General features: G+C 35.2%; 2 protein-coding genes across 2 annotated transcripts; both read left to right on the top strand.

Annotated features, from left to right (window-relative positions):
- Positions 1-15,456: 15,456 nt before the first annotated feature.
- LOC106142173 (prostatic acid phosphatase) lies at positions 15,457-20,666 on the top strand. The gene is made up of 6 exons (XM_060950473.1): positions 15,457-15,540; positions 15,946-16,056; positions 16,804-17,040; positions 19,132-19,249; positions 19,768-19,979; positions 20,490-20,666. Exons 1-6 carry the CDS (start codon positions 15,457-15,459, stop codon positions 20,664-20,666), a joined length of 939 nt encoding a protein of 312 aa, XP_060806456.1.
- Positions 20,667-21,783: 1,117 nt separating this feature from the next.
- On the top strand, positions 21,784-26,787 carry LOC106142175 (prostatic acid phosphatase). Its single transcript, XM_013343852.2, has 8 exons — positions 21,784-21,916; positions 23,122-23,232; positions 23,618-23,715; positions 24,084-24,222; positions 24,573-24,755; positions 25,056-25,176; positions 25,511-25,719; positions 26,178-26,787. The coding sequence occupies exons 1-8, from the start codon at positions 21,818-21,820 to the stop codon at positions 26,358-26,360; spliced, it is 1,143 nt and encodes a 380-aa protein (XP_013199306.1). The 5' UTR covers positions 21,784-21,817; the 3' UTR covers positions 26,361-26,787.
- The last annotated feature ends 551 nt before the right edge of the window (positions 26,788-27,338 follow it).

The following is a 27,338-nucleotide window of genomic DNA, read 5'->3' as shown; positions in this document are numbered from 1 at the left end:
AACTACATCTTCTTTCACATCACAACATTCCCTTATCACGCTGTTCCTTATCCTGTCACTCAATTTCACACCCATCATACTCCTTAACGCTCTCATTTCCACTGCATTTATTCTGCTTTCATGCTTCTTTTGCCATACCCAACTTTCACTCCCATACATTAATGTCGGGACCAACACGCCCCTGTGCACAGCCAGTCGAGCCTTTTTGGATAGTTTCTGACTGCTCATAAAGGCATGCAAAGCTCCATATTACAGTGATGGCTAACTAAACTATTGCATTTATTGATATGACTTCATATTAATAGTTCTTCTTCATACATCCTCACGTTTCTTAAAAGCGTGCGTCTTATTACCATGTCATACTTATATATAGTCACGTCTATATCCCTTGCATGGTAGACAGAGCCAGCAGTCTTTAAAAGTCTGATAGGCCACGCTCAGTATTTATGGATCGATAATAGAATTGAGATTCAAATAGTGACAGGTTGCTAGCCCAATTATTTTATTTTGAAAACCACTTCCTAGATCCTGATTCCTCAGGACTCACATCAAAGACAGAGACCTATTAAAACATAATGCACACGCCTTTGCACGTGCAGCCGGAAGTAGGCTTCAAGATGGCGTCATCAGCGGGTCATTTCCGGGAGGGCTTCCACCTTTAACTACAGTGATGCTTGAAAAACTAGAAGCGATAATGATCAATACTTTCTTAATTACATCGCATTTTAGAGACATGACTCATCTTTCCCGGAAGGGTAGACAGAGATTACATCTGTCCGTTTGACTTGACTCCTGCAGACTTATCTTGCGTCATCTCACTTTCATCAATCTTATCATGAAAGCTCGTCGGTTCAAGGGGCACTTAGGTCCACTCTTCACCAAAATCACCTAATACCGCTTTGTATAGTATAAATTTCTATCGGAAGTTTTTGCGTTCCATGTACTAAAATTACATACATACAAATAGTCACCTATATCCCTTGCGGGGTAGACAGGGTCAACGGTCTTGAAAAAAGGTTATGATAGAATTGAGATTCAAATAGTGACAGGTTGCCAGGCCATCGCTTACATAATAGGAATGCCAAGTTTATAAGCCTATCTCTTAGTTGCCTTTTACGACATCAATGGGAAAGATATCGGTGGTCTTTTTATAAAGCGCCGGTATCCACAGGGCACATAGGAGCGACAATAAAAAAAACTTCTTTTTGGTATAAAATAAGTGCCGTGTGGTTTCTGGCGGTATGTTTGATATTTTATAAATACACACATACATATAGTCACGTCTATATCCCTTGCGGGGTAGACAGGGCCAACAGTCTTGAAAAGACTGATAGGCCCCGTTCAGCTATTTGGGTTTAAGATAGAATTAAGATTCAAATAGTGACATGTTGCTAGCCCATCGCCTAAAAAAAGTATCCCAATTTTATAAGCCTATCCCTCAGTCGCCTCTTACGACATCCATGGGAAAGAGATGGAGTGGTCCTATTCTTTTTTGTACTGGTGCCGGGAACCACACGGCACTATAAAATATCAAAGTTTTATTTTATTCCTTTCCAGTAGTTGTAGACATCTGCTTTTGCTCATTATGACCTTAGAATTTCATCTCGACGGGGAAATTGTCCAGTTTTATGACAAGGTACCCACGGATTTCTTATTTATAATTTAATTTAATACTTCCAATTTTTTCTGGTAAGATTTTTGTCCCTTAAAAATTCAGTATTTATTGGAGTTTTTAAGCATCTCCCTCGATAGACTCACACGATTGGTTGTAACCCCTTCAACTTCTATTCCCGCGGGAATTTCGTGAAATCCTCTCTTAGTGCACCCAGTAAGTAACTCAATCTGTGTAATTTGTCCTGTATATACATATTTATTATTTATTTACTTAGCTTTTTCGCGTATAATAACGGCGACGCGCGTGCCATTCTATTTTTTTCATTTTTTGCTTTAGCAAAAATAACATACATACATACATACATACATACATATAATCACGTCTATGTCCCTTGCGGGGTAGACAGAGCCAACAGTCCTGAGCGGACTGATAGGCCACGTTCAACTATTTGGCTTTAAGATGGAATTGAGATTCGAATAGTGACAGGTTGCTAGCCCATCGCCTAAAAAAGAATCTCAAGTTTTTAAGCCTATCCCTTAGTCGCCTTTTACGACATCCACGGGAAAGAGATGGAGTGGTCCTATACTTTTTTGTATTGGTGCCGGGAACCACACGGCACTAATAAGATCGTGATAAAAATGTATATTTTTTTATTTGCCGCAAAACATATACTCATACATTTTCACGTCACATACACTGGTCCCTTGCGGATATCCAAATAAATTCGAAAACCTTACTGACAGACCTACATGACATACTGTAATGTTTGTAGATATTGCTTCATGAGAATATGTTAAACTAACTGATTGCCGTGTGGTTCCCGGCTAAGGGATAGGCTTACTCGTATAAACTTGGGATTCTTCTTTGAGGCGATGGGCTAGCAACCTGTCACTATTTGAATCTCAACTCTATCAGTAAGCCAAACAGTTGAGCGCGGCCTATCAGTCTTTTCAAGACTGATGGCTCTGTCTACCCCGCAAGGGATATAGACGTCATGTTACAAAGTACGCAGGCCTTACCTAAAGTTTACAATATCAGTAAAGGATTTAGAGACAAGAAATTCAAACTCGATTTAATCCCTATTGTGTCATTAGCGGTGAGGCTTCATTATCCAGAATTCCCGAAAACAACTTCAACAAAGGACACCCCTCCCGGGAACTGAACCCAAGACCTCTGGAGCATAGGGTAACTTGTCTGTTGAACTTCGGGAGTAATCATTCAAATACATGTTATACACACATACATCATCCAAATATATGTTATTATTACAGACATTCAGGCTTTTCAAGGTTGGCTCTGTCTACCTCGCAAGGGACAAAGATGTGATTATACTTATGTATATATACGTACAGGGATAAACATATAGACTTGATACTACTAATAATCACGAGTGTTAAAGTTCCATACATAGACATACATACATATGTATAACACTTTCCCGGAGGGGTAGGCAGAGACTACATCTATCCACTTGCCACGATCTCTGCATACTTCCTTCGCTTCATCCACATTCATAACTCTCTTCATGCAAGCTCGGCGGTTTCGGGTACTTTTGACCTGACCCTTTGCCAGGACGTCCTTAATTTGATCAAGATACGTTCGTCTAGGTCTTCCCACTCCGACCTTTCCCTCCACACTCTCCTTGTATATCTGCTTAGTCAACCTGCTTTCATTCATCCTCTCCACATGACCGAACCATCTTAACTTACCCTTTTCTATTCCTGTAACATACAGATAAATTGGAGATTTTCAAACTAAGAGTGAATAGGCACTATTTGAGCTTGCAGGCACCATCTTAGGTCTCATCTTGCTCACCACCAGGCAGATTGATGTCAAACGCACTCAAATCTATAATGAAACAAAACATATAATTACGTCTTTATACCTTACAGGGTAGACAGAGCCAAGATACATGCATATAATCACGTATATATCCCTTGCGGGGCAGACAGAGCCAATAGTCCTGAAAAGACTGAAAGGCCACGTTTAGCTGCTCGGCTTAATGATAGAATTGAGACTCAAAAAGTGACAGGTTGTTAGCCCATCGCCTAAAAGAAGAATCCCAAGGTATATATATATTACATATAATAGCTTATCCCTTAGTCGCCTTTTACGACATCCATGGGAACGAGATGGTGTGGTCCTATTTTTTTTATTGGTGCCGGGAACCACACGGCATCAATAAAAAAAAATCTAAGCCAACAACATATAAATATAATAAAAGAGAAGAACTGTAAATATTTTCATGTTTTTCATGCAATGCCATATAAATTACATGCATTATTAGATTAATCGAATATACCTACCGTTTACCATTGTATCGTATCTGTGACGTCATCGCTTACCGAATCATAAATTTATCGGTTTCTAATTGCTTTTATTACATACTAGCTGTGCCCGCGACTTCGTCCGCGTGGAATAGTTATTTTGGGAGCCTTCAAGGATGAATAATTTAAACCGTTTTTTTTAACATGTTCCATTATTTCTTCGCTCCTAATAGTTGCAGCGTGATGTAATATAGCCTAAAGCCTTCCTCGATAAATGGTCTAATCAACACAGAAATAATTTTTCAATCGAACCAGTAGTTCCTGAGATTAGCGCGTTCAAACAAACAAACAAACTCTTTAGCTTTATAATTTTAGTATAGATTTAATTATCGTTTAGTCTTAAGAGATCGTTGTGTGATAGATAAGTCCATATTTTAATATTTATTTGAATTGTGACATGAAAGAAGATGTAGTAACAGGAATAAATAAGGGTATGGTAAGATGGTTTGGTCATGTGGAGAGGATGAATGAAAGCAGGTTGACTAGGCAGATATACTTCGTATTGAAATAACTAGTTCTACATTCATTCATGTTTTTTAATGTAGACAATGTGTATTCGTCCATGATTTAGATTTAAGAGATCTATATTTGTACATTGACGTCCGATGAAATTGCATTGATAAAATTGCTGCAGTGTAGTTTGTTCTTCTACACATGCGCTTTGGAAGCGGTAGTAGTTATAATTAGATTTAAGTGATGTGACGTCAATAAGTGATACCTTGTATCCAAATTTGAAAATAAATCTATTCTATTCTATTCTATACAAGGAGAGTGTGGAGGGAAAGCTGGTGTGCAGATTCCCTCATGATTTTTGCCTTCGCTCTAAAAGTGCAATAGCAAAATATATAAATAGATACCTTTTTGCTTTTGAACCACAGATCAACTAAAGAATAGGACCATATCTTTTCCATTTATGTATAAAAGGCGACTAAAGGATAGGCTTAAAACTTGAGATTCCTATTGTAGGCGATTAGCTAGCAACCTGTCACTATTTGAATCTCAATTCCATCATTAAGCCATACAGCTGAACGTGGCCTTTCAGTCTATTCAAATTGGCACTGTATACCCCGCAAGGAATATAGACAATATGTATGCATGTGTGTGTTTATGTATTAACTCTAAATACATTGGTATCAGAGATTTCCACTCCATCCTGGTATGGTCTCTCAGGAAATTAACGTTTTGCGTCTAGAATGCTTATCTTTTGCCGGCAAGTCATATCGCTACATGTCTGAAATAGAACACTGCACTTAACAATGAGTATAGCTATAATTTGCAATGAATTTCCTCGTAGAATTGACCGTTCTATTATTTTATTGTTACATAATAACCATTTTAATTTCCATTCCCACAGGAATTTTGGTGCCGTGTGGTTCCCGGCACCAATATATATAAAAAAAAATAGGACCACTCCATCTCGTTCCCATGGATTTCGTAACAGGCGACTAAGGGATAGGCTTATATACTTGGGATTCTTCTTTTAGGCGATGGGCTAGCAATCAACACAGAGCCTTCAGCTTTATAATATTAGTATAGATGATTAAAAAAATCTGTTTATAGTCATGCTTTAATCTGGATTTTCATATATTTTACAACCTTTACGCGAGTGTAATTTAGAGAGATAAAATGTATGAATAATCAATATTTATTGATAGTCATTGCCACAATTGTAATCGATCACGCCTTCGGCAATAGGTCAAAGATATTTTGGTCGACGTACACATTAACGTGCCGTGTGGTTCCCGGCACCAATACAAAAAGGAATAGGACTATTCCATCTCTTTCTCATGGATGTCGTAAAAAGTCACTATTTGAATCTCAATTTTGTCATTAAGCCAAATAGCTGAACGTTGCCTGTCAGTCTTTTCGACCTGTTGGCTCTGTCTACCCCACAAGGGGTATAGACGTGATCATATGTATGTTCCTATTAACATGTATTTTTTAAGCTTAATAATCTTTGAATAGTTTTTTAGGCGATGTCACTATCTAAAATCATCATCAGTCTTTCGAGATTAGAAAGAAAGAAAGATATTTTTTTTTAGCGTACGAGATGACAAAATATATGTTGAGAACGACCTCGTCGAATTCTTCCAGCTTATAAAAACCAAATTTCGAATATCTTAAATTGTAAACAATGACAATGACAGTTGAGATGCAAATAGTGACAGGTTGCTAGCCCATCGCCTATAAGAAGAAGCCCTAGTTAATAAGCATATCCCTTCGTAGCGGGAGCGATGATTCGGCTCGACCTTCAAACCACCAAAGGGAAGATTTCGCGATGATTGTTAGTTATTGTATGGTTGGCTAATGTGACGTATTGTTTACTAGCTGTGCCCGCGACTTCGTCCGCGTGGAATAGTTATTTTGGGCATCGTTGAAGCTCGCAAGAATGAATAATTTTTCCCGTTTTTTTTTACATATTCCATTATTTCTTCGCTCCTTATAGTTGCAGCGTGATGTTATATAGCCTAAAGCCTTCCTCGATAAATGTTCTATTAAATTAAAGAATTTTTCAATTCGAACCAGTACTATCTATACTAATATTATAAAGCTGAAGAGTTTGTTTTGTTTGTTTGTTTGTTTAAACGCGCTAATCTCAGAAACTACTGAACCGATTTGAATAATTCTTTCACTGTTAGATAGTCTATTTATCGAGGAAGGCTATAGGCTATATTTTATCCCGGATTTCCTACGGGAAACGTCAACAATGCAGGTGAAAGTTGAATGAGTCGGCCATCTGCGAGCTTTCCACGCGAACGCTGCGCAAACCAACAAAGATATAGTAAAACAATGTACTAAAGATGTGAAGTACTCATTTTTTGCCACAAAAAAGTCCGCGAGAGCATATATCTTAAGGTTTACTTACAATAACCACTTTTATGTTCATTTTTTAAGATTATTTTTTCATTATAAACATAAGTTATTTTAAAACCAATTTTCTTTAATTCAGTATTAATCCTTATCCAAATAAATATGTTTATTACTTTCGGTTTTTCATGTAGACTAACATTGCCATTTACAGTATATAAATCAGACGAATAGGTTTTGAGATATAGTCGTTATAAGCAATTTGCAGCGAAACATTTAATACGGTGAACCAGCGTTCTTTCTAATACACGACCGACTGACCCTGAACATCTTAGAAGATAGGTATTACTATTTTAAAGTAAAGTAAAGTATCAGCCTGTAAGATCCCACTACTGGGCAAAGGCCTCTCATCTCACTATACGGTCTCCGTTCCGTCGCGGGTAATGATGTGGGCCAAGTCGTCGCCAAGTCACATAACAATTAGCAGCTATAATTGATAAAGCCGAGGAGGATGTTTGCAAAAATAAATATGATGCCCAAAATAACTATTCCACGCGGACGAAGTCGCGGGCACAGCTAGTCTAAGATAAGCGCGTTCAAACAAACAAACAAACTCCTCTGCTTTATGATATTAGTATAGATTGTGCGTAGAGATGTCGCCACGCCTTAGTTGCCATTAACGTTTTACAATTTGCAACAAAAAAGACGTAAGACGTAGTTAATTAAAATTGCAAGTAACGGTGCATGTGGTCGTCTCATGAACTTATTTTTTTTGTCGGCAATTATTTGATGTTTGAAAGTAGCGTAGGAGAAATAAACTTAATACCGTAAGCCAATGAAAAGTTGTAAGTTAAAAATAAGCCAAGTACAAACGTAATATCGTCCAAGTTATTAAATCGTGACAATGGAATAGATTTATTTTCAAAATTGGATACAAGGTATCACTTATTGACGTCACATCACTTAAATCTAATTATAACTACTACCGCTTCCAAAGCGCATGTGTAGAAGAAGCGGCGGAACAAACTACACTGCAGCAATTTTATCGGACGTCAATTTGCAAATATAGATCTCTTAAAACTATATCGTGGACGAATGCACATTGTCTACATATTTATTAATATTTATATAATATTTATTAATAAACAATGGTTTTCTTATAGGACTTTGTTTGATCACACACACACACATATCACGTAAGAAAAAAGTAAGATAGAGAATGTGTCGTATGGTTCCCGGCACCAATAGGAAAACGAATAGGACCACTCAAACTCTTCCTCATAGGTTTCGTAAAACTTGGATTCTACTTCTTTTTTTTATCTAAGGATTCTTCTTTTATCTATCAATTATCTTTATCTTCTTTTATATATCTTTTTCGAATCTATTTAACCGAATCTATCATTCAGCCAAATAGGTAGGTATTTCTTGAAAAGAACGGGTCTTGAACTCTGTCTACCCCGTATAGACATGATTATGTGTATATAGAGAGAAAATAATCCAGACTTTTAAATGGAGATGGTTTTATGATAAAACTTTTTTTACAGGTGAGATCGTTGAAGGCGTAAAAGTTTGTAAAGTTAAGCGCTCGAAAAATGAGTAAAAAAAATCTTATTTTTGTGATTAATGTATTTTTGTAATGATTAATGTCAATTAACACGAATAACATGTTAAAAATAGAAAAAAATAATAAAAGTTAATATAATTTTGATGATTATTTAATTTCGAGTCAAGTTATTTTTACCAACTTGGCTGTCACACATCCGTGCATTCGGATCTCGGAAATAAACAGATAAGACGATAATATTTTCATTATTCCGGGATTATTATAAATTATTATCATGTCTGATAATATATGTATGTGTATGACATTGCTAAAAGTGTTAAGAATCGTAGGCGTGTTCAATACGTAGATCGAATCACGAAGGCGTGTCGTGTAATCTTGTGTGCGAGTGTGTGTGAGTCTCTGGGTGAGTGTGAGTCTCTGTGTGTGAGTCATATGAAATTTCAGCAACATTGAAGTTACAAGCTTGACTCGCCTGGATAAAAATACTAAATTTATGAACTTACTTATTGTATCATGCTGTCCCTAGGTACTAACATAGTTTGTAAGCATTACTAATACAAATGAGTCCTTGTTACTTATATAAATAAAATTCATTCATTCATTCATTGTCTTAAATGACTTATTTTATTAAATGACTGGATTAATTATTTGCGCAGGCGGCGTGAGCGGTTAGAACGTCTGTGGTCGTCGGTAAGGTGCCCGGTTGAAATGCGTGATGCGCAGGCACAGGTTCAAATCCTACTTCGGCCATGTACCAATGATCCTTTTCAAAGTTATGTACATTAGTTTGAATACTAACCGATGCTTTAAGGTGATGGAAAACATCGTGATGTGCGCTTGCACATTCAGGCAATTGGATGTGTAATCATAAATCCAATACGGGTTAGGTTTACCTGCAAAGGTTGCGGAGTTCAGATGGGAGTCGTGTTAAAACCTGACTCTCCCAATCCAGGAGCCGTGGTCGAAGGCATACCCCGGGCTCCTCTCCATAGAGGTGAGGATCCATCTGGACTAAAGCCAGGAGGAAGAAGATCAGAGGCGGCGTGTGTCGTCAGCGGTGTGGGCTTCGCGGGGCAAAAGGCCGTAAGACTCAAATCTCAAAGCAGATCTTTTTTACCTTAACTACAAGTCCAAGAAGAATATGTAAAAAAAATTGGTCTGTTTATTAAATATGTCATGCCGTGTGGTATCCGGGGCTTTAGAATAGAACCATTCTATATATTTCCCATGGATGTCGAAAAAGACTAAGGGATATGCTAATAAACTTGAGATTCCTATTACTAAATTTTGAATCTCAATTCCATCATGAAGCCATACAGCTTAACTTGACATTTCAGTAATTTAGAGACTATTGGCTCTGTCTACCCTGCATGGAATATAGACGTGACTATAATGTATGTATGTTAATCATTTCATTTGTTTTAATTCCAATTCTAGTGCTTTGTTATTCATTTCATTTCCTTTCTTTCTTTGCCATTTGATGGCCTCGCGAAATGTACCTTGTCCACGTTTAGATTAATAGAAAAGAATTCGGAAAACTAGGAAAAAGACGAATGAACTGTTTAGTCAGCTAGCTAGCTGCTTTTGTCCATAAAAGTTTAAAAAATATAAATAACCACTCGACCGTCGATGCTCATAATATATTACTTTATTTCATATCTCTCATTAAGCTTATAGAATCTCAATTCTATAATTAAGCCAAATAGCTGAACGTGGCCATGTTTTTTCAAGACTGTTAGCTCTGTCTTCCCCGCAAGGGATATAGACGTCACCATATGTAAGTATGTATGTATATACATGAGCATCTCATGCATACCTAATTTTTTATTGATATACAATTTGTTTCAGAAACGCTGAATGCGATTTAAAAAAAATCGATAAGTCCCTCTAACGCGTTACGCAATTGTTACATTGAGATACGCATGTGCATGTTCTGTGTTCAAATATTCTGAAGAAGTTTTGAAAATAGATTGTAAATTTTGAATATTGCCAATAGCTGTGGAAAAATAAAAAAAAAATGTATAAGTTAAGCGGACGTTTTGGCGGGAATTAGAATTTTGTTATTTCTTTTGTGATAGTTTTTGACAAATGTTTTTTTATGTGTGAAATTTACTAAAATAAAATAATTTATCAATAAGTGTTTGTGGACAAGAATGAGCTTGGATACTAATATGAATAACTGGTAAATCATTTTAATTTTATCTTATAGAAATCGTAATAAGTTAATGATTCAGAATCAGCGCTTAAACCCAACAATAAAATTGAGTTGAATTGCTAGCTACGTACATAAAATCACGCCTTTTTCCCAGAGGGGTAGGCAGAGTCTACATATTTCCACTTGCCACAATCTTTGCACACTTTATCCGCATTAATCCTTTTCATTTCAATCATTCTCGTCAGTTTCGGGTACTCTTCACCTGACCTGACTGATAAAATTTATCAGTCAGGTCAGGTCAAGAGTACCCGATTTGAATTTGAATTTGAATTTGAATTTGAATTTGAATTTGAATTTGAATTTGAATTTGAATTTGAATTTGAATTTGAATTTGAATTTGAATTTGAATTTGAATTTGAATTTGAATTTGAATTTGAATTTGAATTTGAATTTGAATTTGAATTTGAATTTGAATTTGAATTTGAATTTGAATTTGAATTTGAATTTGAATTTGAATTTGAATTTGAATTTGAATTTGAATTTGAATTTGAATTTGAATTTGAATTTGAATTTGAATTTGAATTTGAATTTGAATTTGAATTTGAATTTGAATTTGAATTTGAATTTGAATTTGAATTTGAATTTGAATTTGAATTTGAATTTGAATTTGAATTTGAATTTGAATTTGAATTTGAATTTGAATTTGAATTTGAATTTGAATTTGAATTTGAATTTGAATTTGAATTTGAATTTGAATTTGAATTTGAATTTGAATTTGAATTTGAATTTGAATTTGAATTTGAATTTGAATTTGAATTTGAATTTGAATTTGAATTTGAATTTGAATTTGAATTTGAATTTGAATTTGAATTTGAATTTGAATTTGAATTTGAATTTGAATTTGAATTTGAATTTGAATTTGAATTTGAATTTGAATTTGAATTTGAATTTGAATTTGAATTTGAATTTGAATTTGAATTTGAATTTGAATTTGAATTTGAATTTGAATTTGAATTTGAATTTGAATTTGAATTTGAATTTGAATTTGAATTTGAATTTGAATTTGAATTTGAATTTGAATTTGAATTTGAATTTGAATTTGAATTTGAATTTGAATTTGAATTTGAATTTGAATTTGAATTTGAATTTGAATTTGAATTTGAATTTGAATTTGAATTTGAATTTGAATTTGAATTTGAATTTGAATTTGAATTTGAATTTGAATTTGAATTTGAATTTGAATTTGAATTTGAATTTGAATTTGAATTTGAATTTGAATTTGAATTTGAATTTGAATTTGAATTTGAATTTGAATTTGAATTTGAATTTGAATTTGAATTTGAATTTGAATTTGAATTTGAATTTGAATTTGAATTTGAATTTGAATTTGAATTTGAATTTGAATTTGAATTTGAATTTGAATTTGAATTTGAATTTGAATTTGAATTTGAATTTGAATTTGAATTTGAATTTGAATTTGAATTTGAATTTGAATTTGAATTTGAATTTGAATTTGAATTTGAATTTGAATTTGAATTTGAATTTGAATTTGAATTTGAATTTGAATTTGAATTTGAATTTGAATTTGAATTTGAATTTGAATTTGAATTTGAATTTGAATTTGAATTTGAATTTGAATTTGAATTTGAATTTGAATTTGAATTTGAATTTGAATTTGAATTTGAATTTGAATTTGAATTTGAATTTGAATTTGAATTTGAATTTGAATTTGAATTTGAATTTGAATTTGAATTTGAATTTGAATTTGAATTTGAATTTGAATTTGAATTTGAATTTGAATTTGAATTTGAATTTGAATTTGAATTTGAATTTGAATTTGAATTTGAATTTGAATTTGAATTTGAATTTGAATTTGAATTTGAATTTGAATTTGAATTTGAATTTGAATTTGAATTTGAATTTGAATTTGAATTTGAATTTGAATTTGAATTTGAATTTGAATTTGAATTTGAATTTGAATTTGAATTTGAATTTGAATTTGAATTTGAATTTGAATTTGAATTTGAATTTGAATTTGAATTTGAATTTGAATTTGAATTTGAATTTGAATTTGAATTTGAATTTGAATTTGAATTTGAATTTGAATTTGAATTTGAATTTGAATTTGAATTTGAATTTGAATTTGAATTTGAATTTGAATTTGAATTTGAATTTGAATTTGAATTTGAATTTGAATTTGAATTTGAATTTGAATTTGAATTTGAATTTGAATTTGAATTTGAATTTGAGTTAGTGACCGCGGTTAACTTTCGACCATTCCATTCTATCCTACTCTCATAGAAATAAAACATATACGTGTCCTGCAAAAACTGTATCTCACAAACCTAAATGTTTATTAAAAGCTCGACAAAAAATGTAATTGATATTATAAACCTCGTTTCGATGAACTACGGTGCTAAAATTAACTGAAGTGAATTGAAACGTATTTGCCAATAAAACTGTATTTTCTTTTTTATTGAAAATTATTTTGAGAGTCAAAACAATTTTTCCGTGTGGTTCCCATAGAAAAGTCTTTTGTCGTTAAAGACGATTAAGGCAAAGGCTTATAAACTTGAGAAGAATCCGTGGGAAAGAGATGGAGTGGTCCCATTTTTATATCGGTGCCGGTAACCACACGGCACATTTATGCATATTATGTGTAGGATATCCACATCCTACTAATATTATAAATGCAATAGTTTGTATGTCAGGATGTCAGTATGGATGTTTGTAACTCTTTCACGCAAAAACTACTGAACCGATTACGATGAAATTTGGTACATAGGTAGCTGAAGATCCAGAGGATACTTTTTATATCGAAGTTCCCGCGGGAATGATTCCTAATTGATTTCCACGCGGTCAAAGTCGTGGGCGGCCTCTAGTATTTAATAAAGATATACAAATAAGTATTCAGGATTCACTTATCTCTGAAATTTACTGTTATTGATATCATTCAATATCATTGAAGTGGGGATTACGTTTTATTTCACTTTATGACATGTTATTAGCCGAATACGTTATTAATTCTGAATAATAAAAAACGTCAGTGGACAAGCGGTTAAGGTGGCGGAATAATAACTGGGATGACAGGTTTGATCAACGGTTGAGGTTCAGACAACACTTCTTTGTCGTTATATTTTCTTTTACGTGTTTTCGTTAATTTTTATTTTCTGCATAGAAAGTACTGAAAACCGGTGTCATCCTAACAGTTTCAACTTTAAACAAAGTATAACGAACAGAGGTGTTGGATTATAGGAGTCTGTAGAAACATCTTGTAACAAGACGCGTCGATAAACTAGATAACATTTTATGGGACGGTGTTATGCAAAATCTGTTACAAAAACAAAAAAAAAGTGAGAAAACCTACAAATTCAAACAAACTGGACGTGTAACCATGATCGATCCAATAGGTTTACCTGCAAAGGTTGTGCAGGTCAGACGGGAGTCAGGAGGAACATCGTGAGAAAAACCTGCACATTCAAGCAACTGGACATATAACCAGGATCCAATACGAATAAAGTTTCCCCTGCAAAACTTGCGAAGGTCAAATGGGAGTCTTCAAATGCTTTGTGTTAAAAACTGACTCACCCAATCCAGGATCCATGGTCAAAGGTATACCCTGGGCTTCTCTCCAGACTGGTGATGATGCAACCGGGACTAAAGCCAGGAGGAAGAAGTGTTATCTAAAGACTAGGACAATTTTGGAATATCACTACATAGTACAAAGCAAAGTCGCTTCCCGCGTCTCTCAATATGTCTGTATGTATGTATGCTTAGACCTTTAAACCTACTTTAATAGATTGACTGATGCAAGAGAAATTGTATAAATGCTGCTCGTGCGAAGCCTAATTATTTTCGTACTTAAGTTCTTCTTATTCTTCCTGGCGTTAATTTCGATTAAGCTTTTCCAGAGAGGAGTCCGTAGTACACCTTATTCTATGATCCTGGGTTGGGTAAATCTGGTTTTTACACGAAGCGACTCCTGTCTGATCTCCACTCTGTGATCCCCTTTTCCCTTTATTCTCCAAATCCATCTCTTATGAAAGCGGTTTATATTATCTGTGATCTGAATGTGCTGTGTGGTTCCCAGCACCAATAGAAAAAAGAATAGGGCCAATCAATTTCTTTCCCATGGTTGTTGTAAAAGGCGACTAAGGGATAGGCTTAAAAACTTGGGATTGTTCTTAAAGGCGATGAGCTGGTAACCTGTCACTAACCTGTTCCATTATTAAGTTAAACAGCTTAACGTGGCCATTAGTCTTTTTAAGACTGTTGGCTCTGTCTACACCGCAATGCATCTAGCCGTGGTTATATAGGTATGTTTACCTTTGTATCGTGAAATAATTACATAATTTCTCAAAAGCCTTTTTATTTGGAGATATATACAACCAGACCTACATACAGACCACTCAAGCATTTAACATTACTTTTAAAACAATTTATTTATCTTGGCTCCTTCTTGTATCAGTTTTATGGCAGGCTCATAATATCTGCGTTATCCGAGATTTGCGCTCAGTAGGTCGTCTGTTCATCTATTCCTTTATTCCCTTCAACATATTATATTACAACGTCTTTGCCTTTTACTGATTAGACAGAGTCAAATGCGGATACATCTCCTAAAATTACATACATAAATAAATAAATATATACGGGACAAATTACACAGATTGAGTTAGCCTCAAAGTAAGTTCGAGACTTGTGTTACGAGATACTAACTCAACGATACTATATTTTATAATAAATACTTATATAGAAAAACATCCAAGACCCAGGCCAATCAGAAAAAGTTCGTTTCTCATCATGCCCTGGCCGGGATTCGAACCCGGGACCTCCGGTGTCGCAGCAAGCGTACTACCGCTGCGCCACAGAGGCCACACATATAATCACATCTTGTGTCAGCTTTGGTGTAACTCCTATGTAAGAATGAGATTTGGGTTAAGGAATACTAAATATACTTACTCAGCTCTTACGTTTTATTTTCAGGAATATGTTAAATATCGTAGTATTTTGCTTCCTGTTGACCGTTTATGCCACAATCGATGATGAATCTGATTTGATGATGGTATTTTTGGTAAGTTCATTCATTCATATCACGTCTATATCCCTTGTGGGATAGACAGAGCCAGCAGTCTTGCAAGACTGACAGGCCACGTTCAGCTGTTATGCTTAACGATAGAATTGAGATTCAAATAGTGACAGGTTGCTAGCGCATCGCCTAAAAGAAGAATCCCAAGATTATAAACCTATCCCTTAGTCGCCTTTTACGACATCCATGGGAAAGAGATGGAGTGGTCCTATTCTTTTTTGTTTGTATGTTTATAATGTGTGCAAATATATTTTAAGTCAAATTAAAGTTGTTTTAATAAATCATTTTCTGCGTCATGTGTGGAACACGGTTTTTTGTTTAACCCAATATTGTTTTATTTTTTTACAAATTGAATTAAAGTTATCCAGAATTTTATTTTATTTGTGCCAGGTACACAGACATGGAGACAGGACCCCGACATTGTCCACAATAAAGTACAGCCCTGACCCTGTGACCCTGGTCAACTTGACCAAACCGTATGGATATGGTCAACTAACAGAAGTGCGTATATGTTAAGTTCTACTAAATTTACATACATACATACATATAGTCACGTCTATATCCCTTGCGGGGTAGACAGAGCCAACAGTCTTGTAAAGACTGATAGGCCACATTCAGCTATTTGTCTTTAAGATAGAATTGAGATTCAAATAGTGACAAAAAGAATCCCAAGTATGTAAGCCTATCCCTTAGTCGCCTTTTACGACATCCATGGGAAGGAGATGGAGTGGTCCCATTCTATTTTGTATTGGTGCCGGGAACCACACGACACCGTGCGTATATGTTAGTTCTAATAAATTTATTTTCACATGTAAGATTCTTCTTTTAGACGATGTGCTAGCAACCTGTCACTATTTGTATCTCAATTCTATCGTTAAGCCATACAGCTGAACTTGGCTTTTCAGTCTTTTCAAGACTGTTGACTCTGTCTACCGCGTAAGGGATAATGACGGGATTGTGTGTATGTTTCTAAGGTGTTTTGCATAGTCTTTTCTTGTCAGTTCATCGTTTACCATTGACTCGCCGTTTATCTTACAGAACAAATACTTTGCATACATACATACATATCATCACGTCTATCTTCCTTGCGGGGTAGACAGAGCCGACAGTCTTGAAAAGACTGTAAGACCACGTTCAGCTGTTTGGCTTTAAGATACAATTGAGATTCAAATAGTGATAGGTTGCTAGCCCATCGCCCAAAAGAAGAAATAGTTACTTTGTTATTTTAAATTTACATATTTATTATAGAAAGGTAAACGTCGCTCCTACAAATTGGGTGAATTCATTCGAAAAAGATACGATAATCTATTGGGCGATCAATATAACTCGTCGAACGTCTACATTCGATCAACCGACTTCACCAGGACTAAGATGACTATACTGACGGCGCTGGCTGCTGTCTATCCCCCGGGGCGCAAGAAATGGAGCGACACAATACATTGGACTCCTGTGCCTTATACCACAGTGCCTGTTAAATATGATTTCGTGAGTAAGAAATTGATGAATCTCAGGAAGAAAACTTCGGCTTCAGTAGCGCGATGCTGTTTTTATCGCGCGAGAAGCTATCGCAGTCCCGTTCCACGTCATAAATTAAAGCGAAAAAGCGATAGTTACAAAGCTTAGCGACCGAATAACTGGTGCCATATTGATTGTACTTTTTTGTGGCCATATTGATAATATTCTATTTTGATAATGATTTAATGATAAGATATTATGAGAATCTAGGTACTTCTTCTTTTAGGCGATGGGCTAGCAACCTGTCACTATTTGAAACTCAATTCTATCATTGAGCCAAACAGCTGAACGTGGCCTATCAGTCTTATCAAGACTTTCGGCTCTGTCTACCCCGCAAGGGATACAGACGTGATTATATGTATGTATGTACTTGTACCTAATTTACTGTAAGATATCTTAAATTTCTTGAAGTAAATTGATATGAAAATTATCTTATTTTCACCTTTCTGCTCTTAGGGTAGATATAGACGTGACCATATGTATGTATGTGTTATTTTAGTCTTTAATTAAGTATTTAAATTAATTATTAAATAATATAACATACTAGAGGCCGCCCGCCACTTCGTCCGCATGGAAAACCTTTCAATCCCGCGGGAATTCCGGGATAAAAAGTAGCTCATATGTTATTCTGGGTCTTCAGCTACCTAAATACCAAATTTCATCGTAATTGGTTCAGTAATTTTGCGTGAAAGAGTAATTAACATCCATACTGACATACAAACTTTCGTATTTATAATATTAGTAGGAATATTTAAAGTTATTTATTATAATTATACTTAAGGTATGTTTCAGTTCGATCTAAAGTTTTATTTTATTGGTAAATAATCTTGATTTATCACCATTTTATTTTCATTATTCCAGAATACAGCCTATCTGAACTGCCCTACATTAATTAACTCCTCAAATACCGCTTTCAATACTTATAATGCAAAATTTGCCGAATACAAGAAGATTTTGCAGGCAGAAACAGCTTTATCTGGGCAGGATATTGTTAGGAATCCATTAAAGAATTATGCTTTCCATGATGTTCTGCGGGTACAGGTACAAAATTTGGGATCCCTTTCATTCGACAAATTTTTTTTGGCCTATTTTAACGAGTTACGCATTTTTTTTTGTCATAATTGTTTATTTTTTGGCATAATTGGTTTTGGCATACTATTTCAATAGGCATAAATATAGTTTAGACTCATTTATTTTTTGCGCGGAGCTGATGTAGTGTAATGCGCTATAAGACGAGTGGTTAGGTTAGGTTAGGTTATGCTTATAGTAGGTATGTTTAAAGAAATATGCCTAAAAAGTTATGCCAAAAAATATCATGCGTAACAATTATTAGGCTAAACAAACGTATGCCAAGTAAAATTATGACACAAAATTTTATGCTAATAGAAAGAGTACCACAAAATTTATCGACATATTATAAAAAGACAGAGGTGACTGAAATTTGCCATAAATATACTTATAAAACCTGACTCACCCAATCCAGGGTCCATGGTCAAAGGCATACCCCGGGCTCCTCTCCAGAGTGGTGAGGATGCAACCGGGTCTAAAGCCAGGAGGTACTAGTAGTTACTAAGATGATACTAGTAGTTAGTATACACGTTTGTAGTTTTACGGTAAACGTATGTACATACATACATACATAAAATCACGCCTCTTTCCCGGAGGGGTAGGCAGAGACTACTTACCTCTTTCCACTTGCCACGATCTCTGCATACTTCCTTCGCTTCATCCACATTCATAACTCTACGGTAAACGTGCTTTCTGAATAATCTATTCCTTACAGATTAATTAGAATAGTTATTTTTTTTTGCACCGATATAAAAAAAAAATAGGACCACTCCATCTCTTTCCCATGGATGTCGTAAAAGGCGGCTAAGGGATAGGCTTACAAGGGTAGGGCGGGTATAAGGTTAGCAACCTGTCACTATTTGAATCTCAATTGTATCATTTAGTCAAAAGCTGAACGCGGCCATTCCGTGTTTTCAAGGCTGTTGGCTCTGTCTACCCCGCAAAGGATATAGACGTGACCATATGTATGTATGTATGTTTATTTTTTTTTAGATAAGTATAAATTCGTCTCTCCCAAAATATATAGCGAAATTGATGCCTCAAATGCATAAAGCTGCTACTAAGGCTCTTGATGTTATGTTTGAAGGTGTAAATGCATCTTTGGAAGCAGGTAACTTAGATATTTTTTTCCACGATCCCTGTGCCGTGTGGTTCCCGGCACCAATAGAAGAAGAATAGGACTACTCTTTCCCAAGGATGTCTTTAAAGGCGACTAAGGGCTAGGCTTATAAATTTGGGATTCTTCTTTTAGGCGATGGGCTAGCAACCTTTCACTATTTGAATCTCAATTCTATCATTAAGCCTGATAGTTGAACGTGGACTTTCAGTCTTTAGAGACTGTTAGCTCTGTCTACCCCGTGAGGAATAAAGACGTGATTATATGTATATATGTAAGAGTTAAAAAAAATTACGAAGCTTTTAAAGAAAATGAGAGAGAATGTTTAATGCAATAACTCTTTATTGAACCACAATTAATTACAGCAAATTCACAATCATGTATTAAATACATAGCAGCAAAAGGCGGCCTTATCACTAAAAGCTATCTAACTTAACCTAATCTAGGTAACCTGTAAATTGTTTTATATCATTGTTTAAATACGTGTTTAATAATCTGTTTATCTGTAACAGGCGTCCTCTTAGAAGAATTCTTGCATTACTCCAGTCTTATCATATCTGGAATTGACACAGAAAAAGTGAGAATATACTCAGCCCACGACTACAACGTATACGCTTTCCAAATCGTCACACGAGCGTCACCGAGGCAGGGAGTTCCGAAATTCGCTTCAGCTTATGCCTTAGAACTTAGGAGAGTGAAGAGTACTGGACAATTTTTAGTGTTAGTAAGTACCAATTCTGTTCAGAATAGGACCACTGACATGAAATGATTTAATATCCAATAAAAAAAAGAATAGGACCACTCCATCTCGTTCCCATGGATGTCGTAAAAGGCGAATAAGGGATAGGCTTACGAACTTGGGATTCTTCTTTTAGGCGACGGGCTAGCAACCTGTCACTATTTGAATCTCAATTCTATCATTAAGCCAAATAGCTAAACGTGGCCATTCAGTCTTTTCAACACTGTTTGCTCTGTCTACACCGCAGGGGATATAGACGTGACCATATATATATATGTATGTCACAATTATAAACTTGGGTTTCTTCTTGTAGGCGAAAAGGCTAGCAACCATTCACTTTTTGAATCTCGATACCATCTTAAAGCCATACAGTTGAACGTGGAATTTCAGTATTTTCAAAACTGATGGTTTTGTCTACTCCGCAAGGGATATAGACGTGATTATATGTATGAAGAATAGATTTTTAATTAGATATATATATACATTTTCTTACAGCCCGTGTATTTACCACAGCCCGACGAAGAATTGGTCTATTTGGAAGTGAAGGATTGCGGAAAACTATGTGATTATAACATGTTTGTATCATTAACTAAGGGTGATGCTTTGGATTACGACATTTGGCATGAGAAGTGCGGTTTCCATGAAGATTTCCATGTGGATACGTCTGAATAATATAATTATGAAACTAGGGACAGGATTTGGGGTGGAATTAGGAAGATACATACTTACAATCAGGTCTATATCAATTGCGGGGTAGACAGAGCCAGCAGTCTGGCAAGACTGACAGGCCACGTTCAGCTGTTTGGTTTAGTGACAGAATTGATATTCAAATAGTGACAGGTTGCTAGCCCATTTATAAGCCCATCCTATAGTCGCCCTTTACGACATCTATGGGAAAGTGAAGTGATCCTACTCTTTTTTCTATTGGTGCCGGGAACCACACAGCATCCACAGAAAAAATAATTTACATTTAGGTTAATATATAAGTATAAATAATTGTATACAAAATTATACAGATAAATTATAAAACTTAAGACTGTTTAAAAATTACAATAAAGTTTATTTTTTAACAAAATATTGGTTTTATTTGTTACCATTCATTTACAATCAAATAAAGTATCATGACTTAGCTAGTATTCCCATATAAAGACTAACTTTTTTACAACCGAATGATCAATGTATGAATGGAGCGTGTGGGAAATAAATGTAATCCTTAATACCTTATAATCCACTCTCCGCTCATACGTTAACCGCGTGATTGTGTGAATGACTTCGCAAAAAATGATAAAACTTATAAATCATTCGAATAGGTGTGTTTTAATATTGATAAGACATGGGCGTGAGTCAACGGAGGCGTGTAAAATTCATGTGCTCACATCTCTAGCGGCAATTCTAAATCGCGCTATTAACATTTTTTTAAATACAAACTCCCATTATGTGTGCTAGACATTAAAATAGAATAAATTTGTCTTGCTCTATGGTTTCCACCTTTCCAACTCTTTTCCATGGATGTCGTAAAAGGCGACTGAGGGATCGGCTACTCAACATTCGATTCTTCTCGTAGGCGATTAGCTAGCAACTTGTCTCATCTCAATTTAATCACTAAGCCATACAGCAGAACGTGACCTTTCAGTCTTTTGAAGCTGTTTAGCGGTGTCTACCCCGCAAGGGATAAGACGCGATTATATGTGTATGTTGACATGTAATAAATTAGTAATCTCTCGTATTACAACCGATTATCTCCAATCGTCGATAACGGTTATTATAAAAGTATTTGCGAAATATTTTTGCTTCATCATTGGCAGTGGAAATTGACCAAAAAAATGTTCAAGTTCGTGGGTTTTCTGCTGCTGATGATCTGGAGTCAGGCCGTCTGTGGTGATGACGTCACGGACGGAACTGAACTGGTGTTGAGCTTTCTGGTGAGTATTCTTCATTATATCAGTCATAAACTATACATTTACATGAGTATACTATATCACGTCTTTATCCTTCACGGGGTAGACAGAGACTGGGCAGTCTCGAAATGACTATAAGGCTACGTTCGTTCCCGTACTCCTCCGCAAAAGCTTGACCGATTCTCATGAAATTTCCTGAAATATCACGTTTAAATAATTAACAGTCTGGAGTCAGAAGGACAAAGGGTGCCATTCATCCCGGTAAAAACTTAAGTTTCCGTGGGATATGCGAAAAACCTGTATTCTTATGTAGGTGCTGGGAAAGAAGTTCTTAAAAGTTAGTGCCATCAAAAATATTTTGTAAAAAAAAAACAAGTCTCGCAGCTCAGTCTTTCTACCGTAAAAAGTTGTGAGATCCATGTAATACCAAGTCGGTTAATCTATTTAGTCTCTTCTTAAAGAACCTTCTGTCTTAAGTTACGACATCAGTTATAATCATGCCAATATTAAAAATATTTTACGTTTTAACAAAAAAATCAACTTAACTCTATTTGTATTCTAAATTTGAAGCTTCATACGTCGGCTAGAAGTGCCATAGACTTTTTATGATGGGTGAGTCAGTGAGTGACAAAATTCAGAAACTTAAACAAGTTGTCATTCTAAAACTACAGGTCCAAATTGACTGAAATTTTAAATATATATACATATGGTCACGTCTATATCCCTTGTGGGTTAGACAGAGCCAACAGTCTTGAAAAGACTGAAAGGCCACGCTCAGCTATTTGGCTTAATGATAGAATTGAGATTCAAATAGTGACAGGTTGCTAGCCCATCGCCTAAAAAAGAATCCCAAGTTTGCCTAGCCTATCCCTTAGTCGCCTTTTACGACATCCATGGGAAAGAGATGGAGTGGTCCTATTCTTTTTTGTACTGGTGCCGGGAACCACACGGCACTATAAATACTACGATTTTTTAATATACCGTGTTTATATAATGCCTGATTAGATACTGAACTTCAGGCTTCTTGTTTTATCCACATCGAAATTAAAGGGGTTAGAAAATAGCCTGAATTGCTTCGAGAAAAGAATAGTACGGCCGTGCCGCTTTTTTTTGCTCGAATTGCGGGGCCGCGCTCTCATATTTACTATAAATCTATTGAGTGAGAGACTATCGAATTCATTAATTGGATGTTTATCATGATGATGATGGTGACAAATATTCCTCATCAGGTCCACAGACATGGCGACCGGACTCCGGTCGGATCCACACTCGCGTTCTCAACTGATCCTGTGGCTTTAGAGCAGCTTTCAGCGCCATACGGATATGGTCAACTCACGTTGGTAAGATACAAATGAAATTTATGTATTATAGTTTCTTTAGAAATTGAACTCTAGGAGGGAAAACTTGTGCATTCAGTCAATCTGAATGTGTAACTATAATTTCGTGTGGTGCATTAAATATTGTCACAGGTTTTTGGACACAACCCCGAGGTAATGATGTTTTGGAAGCTCTATACTTAAAATGCAATTTTCGTTTCACATAATTTTGTTGTAATCAAAATGTCATCCAAAAAAGAACATAGTATTGACTTAATGCATGAAAAAATTGTCTCAAAGTGAAATGATGAGGATAAGCAGATAGTGAATCTAATGGTCAAATATCGGGTTAAGTAGAAATTGTCAATGTTATAATAAATAAATATTACTAATTCACCAAATTTTTCAGGCCGGAAAGAAAAGGGCTTTCGAGCTTGGTAAATTCATCCGGAGTCGCTACGACGAGCTCTTGTCTGATAACTACAACCGATCAGAAGTCTTCATCAGGTTGGTCTTCTTTATATAGATACTCTGTGTCCATAGGTCCATGTGGTTCCAAAAGCATTTTAGATTAAGCAAAATAAAAACTATCTCCAAGGGAAATCACCATGTTTTTAATTTGGGTGTTCATGTTATCAAGTTCACTCAGGTTAGACGGGAGGAAATTAAATGCTAAATTATTATGGGCTAAAATATCAAGAGGGTTGGAGGTATTGCTCTCAGATTCAATATAAATCTTTAAATGCACTCGATTGTGAAAATACTCTTGCTATATCAAGCTATGTATTATTATATTATTTCTCATGAAAATTCGCACGGGAACGAAAACTGCACATAATGACCAACTTATATTATAATTAAGTACTGATTTCTAGGTCTACCGACGTTACCAGGGCTAAGATGACCATCCTCTCAGCTTTGGCTGCTATCTACCCTCCCACTGGTGAGAATTGGAATCCAGATCTTGCTTGGGAGCCAGTTCCTTATACTACAGTACCTATGAAATATGACTTTGTAAGTACATGTTTGTTACATAACGTCAGTTTATGATATCAACATTATAATTAAGAGTCTGGAGAAGGACATAGCGTGCCTTTTATCCCGGTTAAAACTATTTGAGAAAAATCTGTATTCTTTTGTAGGTGGCTTGCATGAAGAGAGTTATGAATGTGGATAAAGCGAAGGAAGTATGCAGAGATCGTGGCAAGTGGAAAGAGGTAGTCTCTGCCTACCCCTCCGGGAAAGAGGCGTGATTTTATGTATGTATGTATGTGGCCCTAAATTCGTCGCATTTTGTAGACATCGTTAAATTTACGCGGGTGAAGCTGCATGTAAAAGCTGTTGAAGCTATATTTTTCTTCCAGAATACCGCCACCGTCAACTGCCCAACTTATTCAACAGCTAGCACCTCGTTGTACTTAATACCTGATCCAGAATACACGGCCAAATACAGTGATATTTTGGCTGCGTTGTCCAACCAGTTGGGCTTCGACATCTCAAATTTACCAGCATTTGTGTACATCTTATATGATGTCTATGTTAGTCAGGTTGGTATATTGTTTGGTCATTTTCTGTTCATCTTCTTTCTTATGAACGTGTGAGAGATCTTCAATGATTGTGAGCTATATTAAGCTCTTAATGATGAAGACATCCATGGCTGAATCGGAAGCCGCAGATAAATTTAATTTTCTGCATTATACTACAGATATAGCGATAACAGCACAGAGATAAGCACCAAGTATAAGCAACAAACATTGGAGCAATTTCTAACTAAAAAAACTTCTTGAACTATTCGAAGGTGCAAATTTTTTGCGTATATTAATAATTAATGCCAATTTCATTTGCAGCGAAGCCTTGGTTTACCATTGACACCAGAACTTGAAGCTATTTTTGATGACATAGAAGAAGCCGCTGGTGACTCCATGGATTTGAGTTTCGGAAATGAAGCTTACATACCTTATCAAGCCGGTACTTATTCATAATGTTATGAAGTGTTCCATTCTAAACGTAGAAATCATAAGATATCTTTACAAAAAATTTCTTGATTTTGTTGTTAAGGAATAATTTGTATGAAATGATGAAATTAAGTGAACATAACTAAATTTTAATGTAGTTTGAGCTCTTTTACTGACGCCGTTATTGCATTTATGTTTATGACCAGGTGTGGTTACTTTATTAATAATTCAGACACTAAGTATAAGCAACAAATAATATATCAATTTCTTTTTATTTTGATTCATCACCAATTCTTAACGCATCATCAATTCAATTTGCTAATATCATTACATTTACAATTTCAAAGGAGTACTTCTCGACGAGTTCTACACCTACGCCAACGTGGCTATTTCTGGCGTGAACACCCCAAGGCTCAGGATCTACTCCGCTCACGATTTCAACGTCTTCTCCTTCGAAGCGGTCACCAAGGTGAACAAGCAAGGAGCCCCAAGATACGCTTCAGCCTACTCTTTGGAACTTAGAAGGGTTACTGCCACTGGGAAATACGTTGTTTTGGTAAGAAATTTCTTAATCTTTTGTATATAAAAATAATGTGGCGTATATCGATGATATTGAAATCAGAAAGTAGCACTTAAAATTAAAAATTTATGACCGAAAATTGATATTGCTTAACGGCCTTGATGGATTTGAATCTGTGCCTTCTTGCGCATTGCTTTTCACACCTTTACTGTTTGATCCGCTTACGAATTATAACATTGACTGTTTATATTATACTTAAGGACGTCCGCAGTACCGCGCGTCTATCAAAATATCTCGTTAATTCCCGTTCCCGTGAGAATTTTGAGAAATTCTCTCTAAGTGAACCCCTGTACTACATTAGGATCCTACAAGCCAAATTTCAAGTTGCTATACTGTATGGTTTGGGCCGTGCGTTGTTCGTTAGTAATACAGTAACGTAAGAGTTTTATTTACATCACATTTAATTATATTCATTCTTCTTCTTCTTTCTACAGCCTGTGTATCTGCCGTCACCTGGAGAAGACGTGGTCTACCTTCAAGTGGAAGGCTGCGATGTCCTCTGCGATTATGATCAGTTCGTGGCGCTGACAGAAGTCAATGCCATAGACATCGGCACCTGGAGAGAAGAGTGCGGCTTCACAGAAGACTTGGTGGTTGATGAGTCGTCTTATGAATGAGACATTCTTCTACGTCATTGTTATCCTCTTGTAAGAGGTTATATCTATCCTGTTACATTATGATTTTGTTATAAATATCCGATTTGTTGATTTCACATACTTTTTCGGTGCATTATTTGTAAATTGTGATTTCTGTTAAATTTTTAAATCTACTTTTGAACTTCTAATTGAAGTATAATTTATAGATTTATTAACTCAGGTTTCAATGCACACGTTCCTTTCTATTACTGACGATTGATTGTTCGATATATAATAGAATTTCGACAATACAAAGGTATGCTCGTTAAAATCTGTTTAATTTGTTATTCAAATATTAATCTATTGTTTTTGAAGTTTGATATGTCCGCCTATACCGTTGTTAACTTATATAAATCTGTTATTATGTTTTATATTGTTAATTCAAATAAAAATTTTGCTCTTTCAAGTATTTCTGATATTTTTATTTGATACTGACATCGCACTGCACTCCTTGCCTGTTCCAAGTTACATACCCTTTGCAGTCTGGAAAATCTTTTATTTACTAGTACTAGCGTCTTCAAAGATATTAAATTTTTTAAAGAAAATGGTTTTCAAAGATATTCCAGATTAGTATTTTTGAAAATAAATCACCAAAGTACAATAAGTTCATTGAAATCTATCAGTAAGCCAAAAAGCTGAACGTGGTCTATCAGTCTCTTTAAGACTATTGGCTCTGTCTACCCCGTAAGGAATATGATGTGATCATATGTATGTATGTATGGCTTCAAATCAAATCAATCAAATCAAATCGTTTATTTTGTGAACATAGGTTATCACAGGTTGACATTTTATTGTGAAAATGTACACTATGTCCCGCCATTGGGCATACAAAATTAATATTTAAAATTAAATAATAAAAATTACATTGCCTCATATCAATTAACAAAAACAAAAAAATGTTCATGCATTTCTAATTTTCTTTTTTTTTTTTTTTTACGTCATTGTTAGTCAGATAGGTAG

The sequence above is a fragment of the Amyelois transitella genome, chromosome 21, assembly GCF_032362555.1.
Source record: "Amyelois transitella isolate CPQ chromosome 21, ilAmyTran1.1, whole genome shotgun sequence".
Taxonomy (NCBI): domain Eukaryota; kingdom Metazoa; phylum Arthropoda; class Insecta; order Lepidoptera; family Pyralidae; genus Amyelois; species Amyelois transitella.
The sequence above is the reverse complement of the archived record's forward strand: the minus strand, read 5'-3'. Positions and strand labels throughout refer to the sequence as shown.

Excerpts from the sequence above, each read along its gene's own strand:
- LOC106142173 (XM_060950473.1), top strand. The coding sequence starts at position 15,457 with ATGTTAAATATCGTAGTATTTTGCTTCCTGTTGACCGTTTATGCCACA. Across the intron at positions 16,057-16,803 it reads GATATGGTCAACTAACAGAA|AAAGGTAAACGTCGCTCCTA; the intron begins GTGCGTATATGT and ends TATTTATTATAG. Across the intron at positions 19,980-20,489 it reads CTGGACAATTTTTAGTGTTA|CCCGTGTATTTACCACAGCC; the intron begins GTAAGTACCAAT and ends ATTTTCTTACAG.
- LOC106142175 (XM_013343852.2), top strand. The coding sequence starts at position 21,818 with ATGTTCAAGTTCGTGGGTTTTCTGCTGCTGATGATCTGGAGTCAGGCC. Across the intron at positions 24,223-24,572 it reads TACCTATGAAATATGACTTT|AATACCGCCACCGTCAACTG; the intron begins GTAAGTACATGT and ends TTTTTCTTCCAG. Across the intron at positions 25,177-25,510 it reads TTACATACCTTATCAAGCCG|GAGTACTTCTCGACGAGTTC; the intron begins GTACTTATTCAT and ends ACAATTTCAAAG.